At 40.7% G+C, this 12,656-nt stretch overlaps 1 protein-coding gene across 2 annotated transcripts in view; it reads right to left on the bottom strand.

Annotated features, from left to right (window-relative positions):
• The window catches only part of rab6ba (RAB6B, member RAS oncogene family a), a 67,341-nt gene extending 57,883 nt beyond the window's left edge, over nucleotides 1-9,458 (bottom strand). For both annotated transcript variants that reach the window (XM_061737580.1, XM_061737581.1), the window contains exon 1: nucleotides 9,162-9,458. In XM_061737580.1, coding sequence (XP_061593564.1) covers nucleotides 9,162-9,231 — 70 coding nt within the window. In that variant the 5' untranslated portion in view covers nucleotides 9,232-9,458. The remainder of the gene's footprint in view (nucleotides 1-9,161) is intronic.
• Nucleotides 9,459-12,656: the final 3,198 nt, after the last annotated feature.

The raw sequence follows: 12,656 nt of genomic DNA, 5'->3' as shown, positions 1-12,656 counted from the left end.
AAAGTACCCACAGACAGATGAATTGGTAACCTGTAAGAACAAGATGTTCAGAGTCCTGTAAAACAAGCAAAAATAACCCCCAAAAACATAAATCGCATAGCAGTACAACTGGAAACAGTTTTTCCTAACTTCAGTCTCACTTCCCATTTTGTGAAACAGGCCAATAAGCTAATATCTGTATTGTTATGAATATTACGTCCATGATAAGGGACTGGTGGATCCAACAGTAGCACAGGTGCAGGTACATCCACAGACCAACATGTCTTGACTGGCTGTAAAATAGGTAAAAAAAAGGTCCCGATGTTTAGTTTCTGCAAACGTGCAGCGTGCCAGGTTGATAAAACAATCATTCTTGCCCTGAAACCGTAGACAATGCAACAAGCTCAGCCGGTCAATACCGGGCAGCTGAGCCGATCGATGACAGATCAAAGCTGTCAGAGAGCAGCTTCCCCCAACACAGATAACTCAGGGAGGAAAAACACTTGCCGGGAAGATGCTGTTAGATTTGAAGTTAAAGAGATGACCGGTTAGCTTCTGGCACGAGAAGACAACTAGATCTCAGATGCTCGGGGAAACTGCCTGAACTCATTCAAGTCTGACTGACTCCCTTCAGTCATTCAAGCAAATCACTGCGAGCTGAAGATCCGCCGACTATCCACTGCTTAGCTCTTTGCTGTTCAGTCTGAGAGCACATCGTGACAGATGCACAATGTCATTAAAAAAAGAAGAGAGAGATGCTATGAAAACTGAGAGCAACATCTAGTTTGTTTGTGCTGAGCCAACCACAAAGTCAGTCCCTTGTTTCATACGTCACGCCCCGAAGGCTTTACATTCCCAGTCAAACCAAAATCCCCTCTTGTTGTGCAAGTAGCACACTGTGGTTTAGATGTTGTATGGGAAAAGGGTTTGAAAAACCTCATTACAATTGTGATGAAAACATTTAGGGTGAGGCATGTTTTAATCCTATAATTCAGGAGGATCCTTAGTTGAACATATTCTAAACTAATGTGGTGCAACATCTAGGCAGCTGTGAACATGCTCCTGCTCTCAGCAGCTTGTCACATCAGGTGACAGTCAAACAGCCTGAGAAATAGACTACATCTGTATTTTTTTCTATAATTTTGGCAGATTAGTTTCTTATAGGGAGCATGGTTGCTCGGTGACGAGCACCGATGTCTCTTTGTGGAGTTTTTCCTTTTTTTCCCCACAATGCTTGTTCAGGTTTCTTCTGGATACTCAGGTTTCCTCCCACAGGAAAAGAAATATTGCATTTTAGGCTAATTGGTGAGTCCAAATAGGCCCTAGGAGAAAGTGTGAGCGTGTGTGGTTGTTTGTCTAAGTGTTTATGCCTGGCAACCTGGCTCCAGCAGGCCGCTGCGACTGAATAATAGGAAGCGAGTATAGATCATTATGAATGGCATTTCTGTAAGGTGGTGTGGTAGTAAGCCTGTGTTGAAAAAATCGATTTCCCAATTCTAAATCGATTCTCATATTAATTCCTAAAAATCAATTCATATGTCTAAAGATCAATTTTTTTTTTCCTTTTATTTATTTATTTATTTTTTTTTTCATCATTACATTACAACTTTTGGTTATTTTTTTGTTCATCCCCAAAAAAGGAGTGTTTTGTTGGACACGAGAATAACTGGTGCCATGTTTTTGCCTTTAAATAGGTTTAAAGGTATTGAAACATTAAAATGTTAGGTTATAATTGCATAAATTGTCTATATTTCATTACTTTACATACTGTCTTGGGCTTACATTTGCAAAAAATTCTAAACACCAAATCAGCATTCTGGGAGCTGATTGGTCCTTACAGCATCATTAGCTGCCAATACTTGCTGTTTAATATCAATATAATACTAGTAGTAATATTTTGCATAACTACAGTCATATCATTCATGCAACAGCTCAAAAAACAGTTATAATAACACTAACCCAATCAATATCGGAATCGAATCGAATCGGATCGAATCAAATCTTGATAATCGATTCTGAATCTTAAGAATCGGAATCGAATCGATTCTTGACATTTGAATCGATCCCCAGCCCTACATGTGGTAGGTAGAACTGTTGCATCAGAGCAAGGTTCCTGGTCTGAATATTCCTACAATGATACGGGGTAAAAGAGGAATAGAAAATGAATGAATGAACAACCTAATATTACATCCTCATGCACTTTTAAGAACTGCATATTAATAGGGAAGAAGTGCTTTCTCATTAAGAATATGCCCCCAAAAATGCTGTACTTCCACTCAGCATGGAAAAAACAGGAACTGGTGCGTTACCTGAATTTTCTTGGACATATTTCAGTCTTGCTGCTAATACCATTGCAAAAACAAACAAATAACTGTGTTGTCTGCAGCAAATAAACTACTTTCAGGAGAAAAATGTGAAGGAATGGTAAACATATTTATCTCAGGGTCCAAGGCAGGAGAGGTTCATGGTCATCTTGCTTTACCTCTATTAAGATCCATGACCAGGCATCTGGAGTTAAATGAAGGTCTTTTCCTTTTAAGATAAAAGGAAATGGACCTCTGACTTGAGGTGATGGGCTTCCTTTTTCTTTATATTTTAGCCCAAACTGCAAGCAATAAAGAAAGTAAAGAAAGTTGAGTATGAAATGATTTCTTGGAGGTGGAGATTTCTATAATAATAGTTAATCTACTTTTAGGACAAAATGGTATATGACTCCCACCAGTGAAAGTTTTATAGATTATAAAACACTCCTCATTAGAGTGCCAGGTACCTTTTTCTCTTATATTATACTGTTAGAACCATCTAAATATAAATCATGAGTTACATATTTGCACCACTAGGAAATGACATGCAATTAGCTTTATAAACATGTTCCAGTGGAGTTTGAAGGAGCACAAACATTTGTGACGACAGGAAGATGACAGGACAAGGCTGATTAAAATCATGGCAGTTCATTAAAAACCTTTGCACGGTTCTTATATGGCATACGGTTGAAGATGAGGGGGCACAGGAGCGCTCCCCGCCTATCAAGTCCCGGCAGCTCTTAGAAACATTTCAAATAAAACTTGACAGGATACCATAACTTAGGAGTTCAGACAGAACTGGGGCTTAGTCTCTGGTGCCGCGTGTTTGTTTTGGACTCATCTATTACAGAGCAGTTTCTGTACAAGAAACCAAACAACACAAATGTGCATGAAAACAAATAGTATCTACATCTGCGTTTGTGGTTTCCGAGCCTCGGTGGTATAGGTTAGCTGCTCGCTGCCAACGAAACCCAAGCCTCAGTTTCATTTGCTCAGAAAGCCATTTCCTCTAGACATAGTGATTGATGCATTAACAACCTCATTGCTGTGGTGATTCAGCACCATTTTGAAGTCAGCACTGGCTTTTGCAGAGGCAATGTCTGTGCCCTGAAAGATGGGAGATGGCATTTTGATTTAGTGAGCAAAAAATCTCATGGCAGAAATGCATCAGTTGTGCCAAAAGTCTCCCCATGTGTTTGAAGTGAAGCATTCAGCAAATAACTGGGTTTTAATAACGTGCCATGTAATACTGCTCCATATAAAACATGCTTATGACAAATCATCTATGACCCAATAAGTGCTGATCAGTAATCAGGGGTGTAACAAAGACTTGGGGGTAAATGGCTTTGAGGTCTGGACTGGCAGAACGCCACTTTAACCGTGAGCGTGGGCACAGAGGCTTGGAAAGCGCCGGCAGGCCTGCTTAAAGCCTCCAGCTTTGTTAAGGAAATCTTTAGCCGGCCCTCTTTGTACGGGGAGTGCAGGAAACAGCCGGAGAAGCATGCAGGAGGAGAGACTTCCTGACAGCTCATTTAACATTCCACCTGCTTCCACCCACTTAATCCCGAACCCCCACTTCTCTGATGTTAACTGATTTTTTCATGAAAAACAGAACATCGTGCTACGTTTCCCTTTTTAGACACATCTTTCATACACCTCGCCCGTACATAAGAAGCATCCCCTGAGAGAGAGCGAGGAGCCTCTGTGCCGACGCCCCGGTTATTCCCGACACACTCCGGTCCACATGTGTGCATTAATAAAGGGGACTCGGTAGAGCTGACTGGATTCACACCCGCCCCGGCCACCGGCTCCAATCATCGCAGGCATGTCAGAGAGACACAGCGCCACCGAGGACAGGAGACTGTCTGGACCGTCACACTGATAACAAGCGTGGACTTGAGTGCTCCAGATTGGCTGGGACTTCACGGCGAACACTAGCGGGGTCTCCAAGGATGTTAGTTCAAAAGCTCAGGCCATTTTTAGACGCCACAGGACGAAGAGAACCGCACCATCTCCTCTTCTCAAACCATACAATCCTCCGAGGATATTAGGAAAAAACCAACTGCTTCTCTTGCTGATAAAACTTTACAGCACTTACCTTAATTACCTGACGCAGACAATGTCAGCTGTAATTATAGGAAATGCTGAATGTGTGAATAGTTCATCAAGCATCACGGGAGCAAAACACTGCAATTGTGTGTGGCATAAAATATGTTTCACTGCATTAACACGCACAGTAAGAGGCCCTGATCAGTGCTTTCCTGTCAATGGGATTGTCTGGTGAACACACATCCTGTAAGGGCATCTTCAAAACTGGATGATGAAGAGAAACGAGCGGCTGTAACGAAAGACACTTGAACCATCTCCCAGGTATAGACCTCTTTTAAAACCACTTAATTTCAGTGTATATTCAGCTCTCCTTCTCTTCGTTAGGAACTGAATAGCAGAAGGAGTCCACAGATCAAAAACAAGTCACGCACTAATATCTCGTTGAGCCGCCTTTAGCTTTGATTACGGCACACATTTGCTGTGGTACCGTTCTCATAAGCTTCTACAATGTCCACACTTTCATTTACGAGTCTTCTTCAGCACATCCCAAAGATTCTCAGTGGGGATAAGGTCTGGATTCGGTGGCGAATCCATGTGTGAAAATGATGCCTCATGCTTCCTGAAGCACCTTTTCACAATTCAAGCCTGATTAATCCTGGCATTGTCATCTTGGGATATGTCTGTGCCATCAGGGAAGAACTCCAAGAACTCTATTGATTGAATAACCTGGTCATTCAGTGCATTCAGGTAGTCAGCTGACCTCATTCTTTGGGCTAATAATTAGGGATGGGCGGTATGGACTAAAAAATGTATCACAATAATTTCTGGCATTTATCCCGATAACGATAAAAATGACGATAGAAAAAATACCAATTCAACTCCCCCTTTTTAACTATAAATCTATCACCACATTCAGTCTTTGGAGCCCCCAAAACACTGCTCTAAAAGATACTAAATGCTACTAAACTACACCAATTAAATTGAATTATTAAAAACCAATTAAATTAGTACGCCTGTACTGCAAAACTGTAATGACTCAAATGAAACAAGTTTGAAATGTAAGAACAGATTCAACATTTATTCAAACTGTACGGCTTAAACAGTGGGATAACAGTGCAAACAGCAAAAGTACCATTGTCCTTCAAGTTTTCTTAGCTTATAAAATCACAAAGTAGAAAAAAATACAACCTGATAAATAAAGAAACAGGACAAATAAATAAAAGTTCACTGAAAATAAAATCCTATCAGGGATGACCTCTTCTAATATAAATAAAATGTGCAAATTAAACTGTGGTTGGACCATGCCACAAATTAGATACTATTGAAATCTTCGTCTCTCTTTATAAATCCAAACCAGTTCCAGAGCTGGAGCCTCGTTAAACAGCGAGCTCCTCGCTCTCAGATCTGCCTTCCGCCATGTTTGTTACACAAAAATGTCATCAACGGGAGTTTATCCTTTTTATCGCGAGATGACAAATTCTTACCGTGGGGAATTTTTTTGACGGTATATCGTGAACGGTAAAATATCGCCCATTCCTTCTCGTAATGTTGCTGGACTTGGACCCGACCAACTGCAGCAACCCCAGATCCTAGCACTGCCCCCACAGGCTTGTGGGGTAGACGGTAGGCTACCCTGATGCACCATCACCCTGGAGCTCTGGGTAAATCTGGACTCATCAGAACCACATGACTCTCTTCATTGCTCCACAGTCTAATCTTTATGCTCCCTAGCAAATGGAAGCCTGTTTTTCCTGATCAGCCTCATCGATAAGTGGTTTTCGTGAGGCTACACGGTCATTTAGTCCCAGTCCCTTGAGTTCCCTTCACACGGTGGGTGTGGAAATGTTCTTCCTTTCACTATTAAACATAGCCATGAGTTCTACTGTTGTTTTTTTCATGATCTGATTTCACCAAACATTTACTGTAAGTGACTTCTGTTTCACAATCTTTCAAAAATGTTTCCTGACCAGACTTCTTCTTCGAAGATGGTTTCCCACTATCTTTTTATCTTATCAGTTTTTTAATATTGCGTTGGACAGGTCTTAACTAGGGCTAAAAGATGAATCGCATTTGCGTTAATGGACGTAGAGGAACCAGGCCTTAGACCAGAACCAGTTCAGAAGACACAATACTTAAACCGCTCAAACTATCATTAAATCAACTCTGGGACACGTTAAATGTCTTTTATTATTTGATTTGTGAAAATCTTAAATACTTAAATGTCACTGTGTAATATTTTGTGCACAACTTAATTGTTTTGTCAGTGTAAACTTTGTCTTTGAGGTAGCACATCTGTGGTGTTGAAGTAATCTGGTTAAAACTTTCTACTAAACGCATTTATTATATTATTATTATATTGTGGTTACAGGCTAAATTAAAATATGCAAGACTTAAAACAAAGATGCCTAGTCTTTGGAAGAAAATGTCATACTAAATGTAGTTAGTTAATAAAATCATCCATTAGTTGAAGAAAAAAAAATCCCAATTAGATTATTTTCCAAAATCGTTCAGCCCTAGGCTTTACCCAGTTTTAGTGATTTGAGCAATCTCCTTAGATGTTTTCTTTGCTTAATGCCAATAATTTGCCTCTTATGAAACAGATCAACATCTTTTCCACGACCACAGGATGTGTCTACTGACAAGGTTATTAAAGAAATGAGAAGCTACTCACTGCATCAGTTAAGGTTTAATAACTGGTTACCAGCTGAAACATAATCATACATGCAGTAATTATGCATGCAGGGCTCTCACCTATCTGCTTAGTTAATCCAGATGCTGACACCCCCCCCCCCTGCTGACCTTTGACCTTTTCAACAAAATTATGATCATAATTAATCATCCTCATTACCATATGATTTATTAAGTTGTGGCTAAAACTGTGTGTCACATGCTAACAGTACATTTTAATGAACTCATCCTGAACTAAAGATTGGGCTTTGTGAGAGAATTCCCCCGAGCTTTGGGCTGAACGAGACAGACAACCCGCCAACATGCTGCATCTGTCCCATCGCAGCGGCAGGTGCACCATTTAGGAATCTAATTACCAAATGCCCATCTTGATTTTGACATGAAATAATTCAGTTATGATAAATATTCCTTATCAATAATCCAGGATTACAACCTCATTACAAACATCTTCTAGATATTTAAGCCTGAATTATTGAAATCAAAACATTCGAACAGCCCCGTGAGCTGGTGAATACAGAACATCAAATTATACTTTGTTTGTGTAGCGCAACCGAGTCCCTTCTGGTTTGTTACCTGGCAATTAATACCGCCCTTCGCCCAAGAGTAGAATTCAGCCAACAGCCTCACGTGTGTTTATATACACACACTGCATTTGATTTATTCTCATTTAGAGATGAGATCAGCATGAAAATGAGGTCACAGAAAGCAATCTGAAACATCCCATTTAAAGACTTAATACTAACTCAACGTTTAACTGAAGTCAAATTAGCTTCAATAAGGAATGCAACCAACGTTGCTCGCTGTTTACTAAGTACCGGTAACTGTGTAACTCTCCAATCCTCTAAATGTTTGGGATATTTGTAGAACAATAACCAGAATCCTCCTTTTTTCTGTCCCTTATATTTTGTTGAACAAAACAGAGAAAACCTGCAGATCCATTTTCTAAAAGATGGACCCAGACCATCAATACTAATGTTTGATTCACTATGCTTCCTGTTTATCAGAAATCCCATTTTAAAGTAATTGCTTCTCTTATTGTAACCCTCGTGCTGCAAGACCCCATCAGCCGTCAGGATTCACTTTTCTATATTACTCTAACTCAAGTTAAAGCATTTTAGGGTTCTGTAACGATCCACAATTTAACTAGCTAATATAAAACATAAATTTACTATTCAGGTAATACGCATGCAATACCCTTTTAAATTAATCATAAATCGAGGTAATGCATGACTTAATCGTAATGGGTGATCAATAGGAGCTACTGGAGGGCTGAGCCATGACTAATGTGGTTCATTTGGTTCCTCAAGAGCTCTGAAATGGGGCATAAAACAGACCATCCTTATAAAGACCAAGATCTACAGAGATTGAAATCGTGTCTCTCCCAGGCCAGCCACCGTGCTGCAATATCTCCAAAAACAATTCAGGTTTCCTCAGAAAAAGGAGAATCGGTTTCACGGTCTGAGGGTGTGGACAGCTGAGGATGGAGGGCTGAGATTGAATCCCCCAGATAAATCAGATTAAGAGTTGCACAAGGTGCATTTGCTTCCCTTTGTGTAAATGTTGACATTCTAGCTGTCAACACATTCATAAATAAAAGCAGGTCGTGGTGCAAAAAAAAAAAAAAAGGCAAACTTGGTGGGGCTAGGCAGGCAGGACTGGAACAATACCAGGGCTGGAGAGGCTGCAGACACACAAGTTATCTCATCGCCACTGAACCTGGGTGTGTCTGCACTCTCACACGGACGGTCCTCAACAACTTGTACCACCCACAGAATCAGTCTCTACAGGGTCCTCACATGCACACATGCATGTGTCTCATTTAGCAGCTGATGTTATGTAATATATATCACAGACAGCCACACAAGCAGCTTTTGACATGTTACATATCAGATCTCGAAGCATCACTTGTCCTGCGTTCAACCAACGCAGAGCCTACGCCGTAGGGCGCGCGTAGCCTACGGCGTAGCTACGGCGTAGGGTACGCGGCGACGCACCCTAACCGGCGCGTCACCGCGTAACCCTACGCCGTAGCCTACGCGTTTAAGGACTGCTGACTCCACCAGCAGGTGCAACGAGTTCAGTCTCCACGCAAAGCGAAAATAAACTTCAGGGGTTACATCAATTAAAAAAAACACATCTTACCACTCTGCTCTCCCAGAAAGACAAGTTTGAATTTTCTTAAAGGGTTTCCAAAGTCACTTCCCACGGACATGTTTTGGCCGGAGGGGGGACCGGGCTGGGGCTCCGCTCTTATCGGGGCTGCGCGGCTCCGCTGCTGGGGGAGATGCTGGGAGAGAGAGGGGGGAGGCTGCTGCTGCTGCTGCTGCACTTCTCCTGTCTCCGTGAAGGGAACCGTCTGCTGCTGCTGCACCAGTCTGTGACGACAGGAGAGGCTTTGCTCTTTTTTCTGCTTCTTTTTCTTTTTTCTTTTCCAACCGAGCGATGTGAGGACTTCTGCGCATGCGCGGAATCGCGGAATCATCGCCCTCACGGCTATGATAATAAAATGACGTCATGCATGTCGGCGGATGAACGTGCCGAAACCTGAACACGCGAGTCTAAACTCTGATCACTCAGAGCAAAAACCCATCACACAATCATGAGATCGGCTGAAACTAAATTAAATTCTATTCGATAAAAATATACAGTAATATCAGGGAACTTTTTTAGAGAAAGTAAACAAATTCAGTTTAATAAAGTCCAGCTGAATGTACACACGTGGACAGATGTGTTGGTAAAACCGACAAAAGTCACTGAAATGACTTGAAACTGAAAAAAGTAATGAAAAAAATCAGACATTACATTTTAATAGTGGTTCAACAGAATCATATTAATAAAAACAAAATAAAACAACAACAAAAACGAATAAACTGGTGTTGGTAGTTGGTACCCCTAGACATGATTGAGCATAATTTGGCCTATAGTGACATGTGAAATTAAAGTGTGTCCTGTAATTTAGCTTCATAAGGGTCTTCAATCTTTTTATATATATATATATATATATATATATATATATATATATATATATATATATATATATATATATATATATATATATATATATATATATATTCCCATTTTTCATCACCCAGTGCTCCTACCTAAATCAGTCCTGGGCATTGCCATCCTCTACCAACCCCGGGAGGGTTTGTGGGTCTCCTCCTTAACCTGAGGAGTGAGCAGGCCGCTTCTTTTCACCAGACAAGGTCTTCAATCTTACAATCAGACTATTTAAAGGGTTAAAAGTTGTCACTCTGCTGTTTTTGTGTGTGCTGGTGTTCACCACTGAGCATGGGCCAGAGACAGCAAAGAGGACAGCTGTCTACGGAGATCAGAAAAACATTCAACACAAGCATGTTAAAGGAAAAGGCTAGAAGACCATATCCAAGCAGCTTAAAGTTTCTGTGAGTCACAAAGCTTCTGGGATGATGTGCTTTGTCAAGTCAATTTTATCTTTATAAAACATTTAAACTCTAGTGCATCACAAAAGAAAGATTATACACCTCTAAACTGAAAGGTTAAACTGATGAAATCATAAAATGGTACTAATGAAAGTTTTGGGGTAAAATACTTTGTGCAAATGAAACAAAACTGGAGCTTTTTAGCGAATCCCATCAGCGCTGTGTCCACAGACACAAAAACAAAGTTTTCAAAGAAAAGAACAATGTGATGTGATGTGATGTAATGTGAAACATGGATGCTCATTTATTTTGTGCTGCTTTGCTGTGTCTGGTACAGGATGTCTTGAATCAGTGCAGGTTCCAATGAAATATCAAGGCTAGTGCGGCACACTGACGGGAAGTGTGCTGCCCAGTTTCAGAGGGCTCGGTGTCAATTACAGCTCATGAGACTTCCGACAAAACAGCTAATCGCACCCAAGTCCTGATTTAAATCTGATTTGACATTTGTGGAAAGAGCTGAAACATTACTGGGGAAGAAACCCTTCAAACCTGAGACAGCGGGAGCACTTTGTTCCCGAGGAGTGGACCAGAATACCCATCTACTGGTGCAGAAGTCTCACTGAGAGCTGCAGTGCAGTGATTGCTTCAAGGTTGTGGAACAAAACAGGTTTGGGGTTCCATCCTTTTTGTCCAGGCCAGTCTCGTTAGTTATTTTTTTTAAATCTCATATTATTGTTTATTATTTTGCCAGTTTCGAGTTATTTCAGTGACTATTGTGGGTTTTTCTTTCTTTAATAGAAAATAAGAGAAATGTGTCTCACCCATCCTCAACATGCAAGGCAGCATTTTAGGAAAACTGTTTTCTAACATGTTCTCTCTGATATCCTTGGATCCTATGATCCTGCAAATAAAGTTAGACAGCATTCCTTGTGAAGACCTCCTCACCTCCTCTTAAAATGTTCACATCTTTAAACAATGCTGTCCGTCAAGATAACCCTGAAGACAGGTTTGAGAAAAATGCAAGCCAAAGAGCGAGTGTCTAAACCTTGTTTTTAATGATCAGGGTATGATGCAACTGCTTTGACTGCAAAAGGAAGTTTAACGAAGCTGCTTAGTCTTAGCTCAGCTTCTCAACCAGTGTGCCAATCTCCCACAGTCGTCTCTTATTAAAATCACCAGCACAACAAAACATATTATCTTTCATCTATAAGTGACTACGTTGTTAGTTCAGCAGCTGCAGTCAGAAATCAACACAGTGCTAAGCACTCGGTAGAAAAAGTGATGATAGCTAGCCAGTGGCAGTGCTGTCAATCAAAAGTCCTTGCTGCCCGTTATATCAATTTTCTAGCTTTATATAATTTCCCCAGATGTGGTACAAAATACTCATCATACAGGCGCCAAGTTAATTACTACGACCAAACCCTTTTTTTTCTTTACCAGATTGGAAATATGTTTATTTCTTTTTTTTCTGGCTTTAGATGATCATCCCCTGTACAGCTTTTTTTCGAGAAGTAGCAGAAGTAGACGGCTTCTTTTGCCCAGATGCTCCACAGAGAAATTTAGGAAGTCCTTTGTTCCTGCAGCAACCAGACTTTTTAACTTGGACTGCTGATGTCATGTCTTGCTGCTATATTAACCCTTGTACTGCACATTGCATTTTAAACTGCAGCCACTCTTTTAGACTGTCATAACTGGCTGCCATATTCTCTTGTACAGTGCACTTTAAATTGCAGCTATATTCTTAGCTGTTTAATTTGCTGCTATACTTGTCTTGCACATTGTACTTTTAAATGGATTTGTATTCTTTTTTCTTTTATCTCCCTTTTTTAAGGGGTAATTTTCTGGTTATTTTGCTGTTGTATTGATCCACTGCTGTCCCTAGGTGGAGACATTGTTAATGTGTATTGTTGATTGTCTTATGTTGTATTGTTGTGGCCATGGTGGCAATGAAGTTTCCCCTTTGGGGATTATTAAAGTTGAATCTTATCCTATCCTATCCTATCCTATCCTATCCTATCCTATCCTATCCTATCCTATCCTATCCTATCCTATCCTATCCTATCCTATCCTATCCTATCCTATCCTATCCTATCCTAGTGGCCTTCATTCAAAGTGTAGACATTAGGGGGTAGAGAGAGAGAATGAGGATAACATGCAAAGGGCCCCAGGCCGGGACTGGAACCTGCGACCGCTGCAGGAGGACTGTAGCCTCAGTACATGGGCCGCTTGCTTTGGA

The sequence above is a fragment of the Cololabis saira genome, chromosome 13 (assembly GCF_033807715.1).
Source record: "Cololabis saira isolate AMF1-May2022 chromosome 13, fColSai1.1, whole genome shotgun sequence".
In the NCBI taxonomy this organism is placed as follows: Eukaryota; Metazoa; Chordata; class Actinopteri; order Beloniformes; family Belonidae; genus Cololabis; species Cololabis saira.
This window is presented reverse-complemented; position numbering and strand designations above follow the sequence as displayed.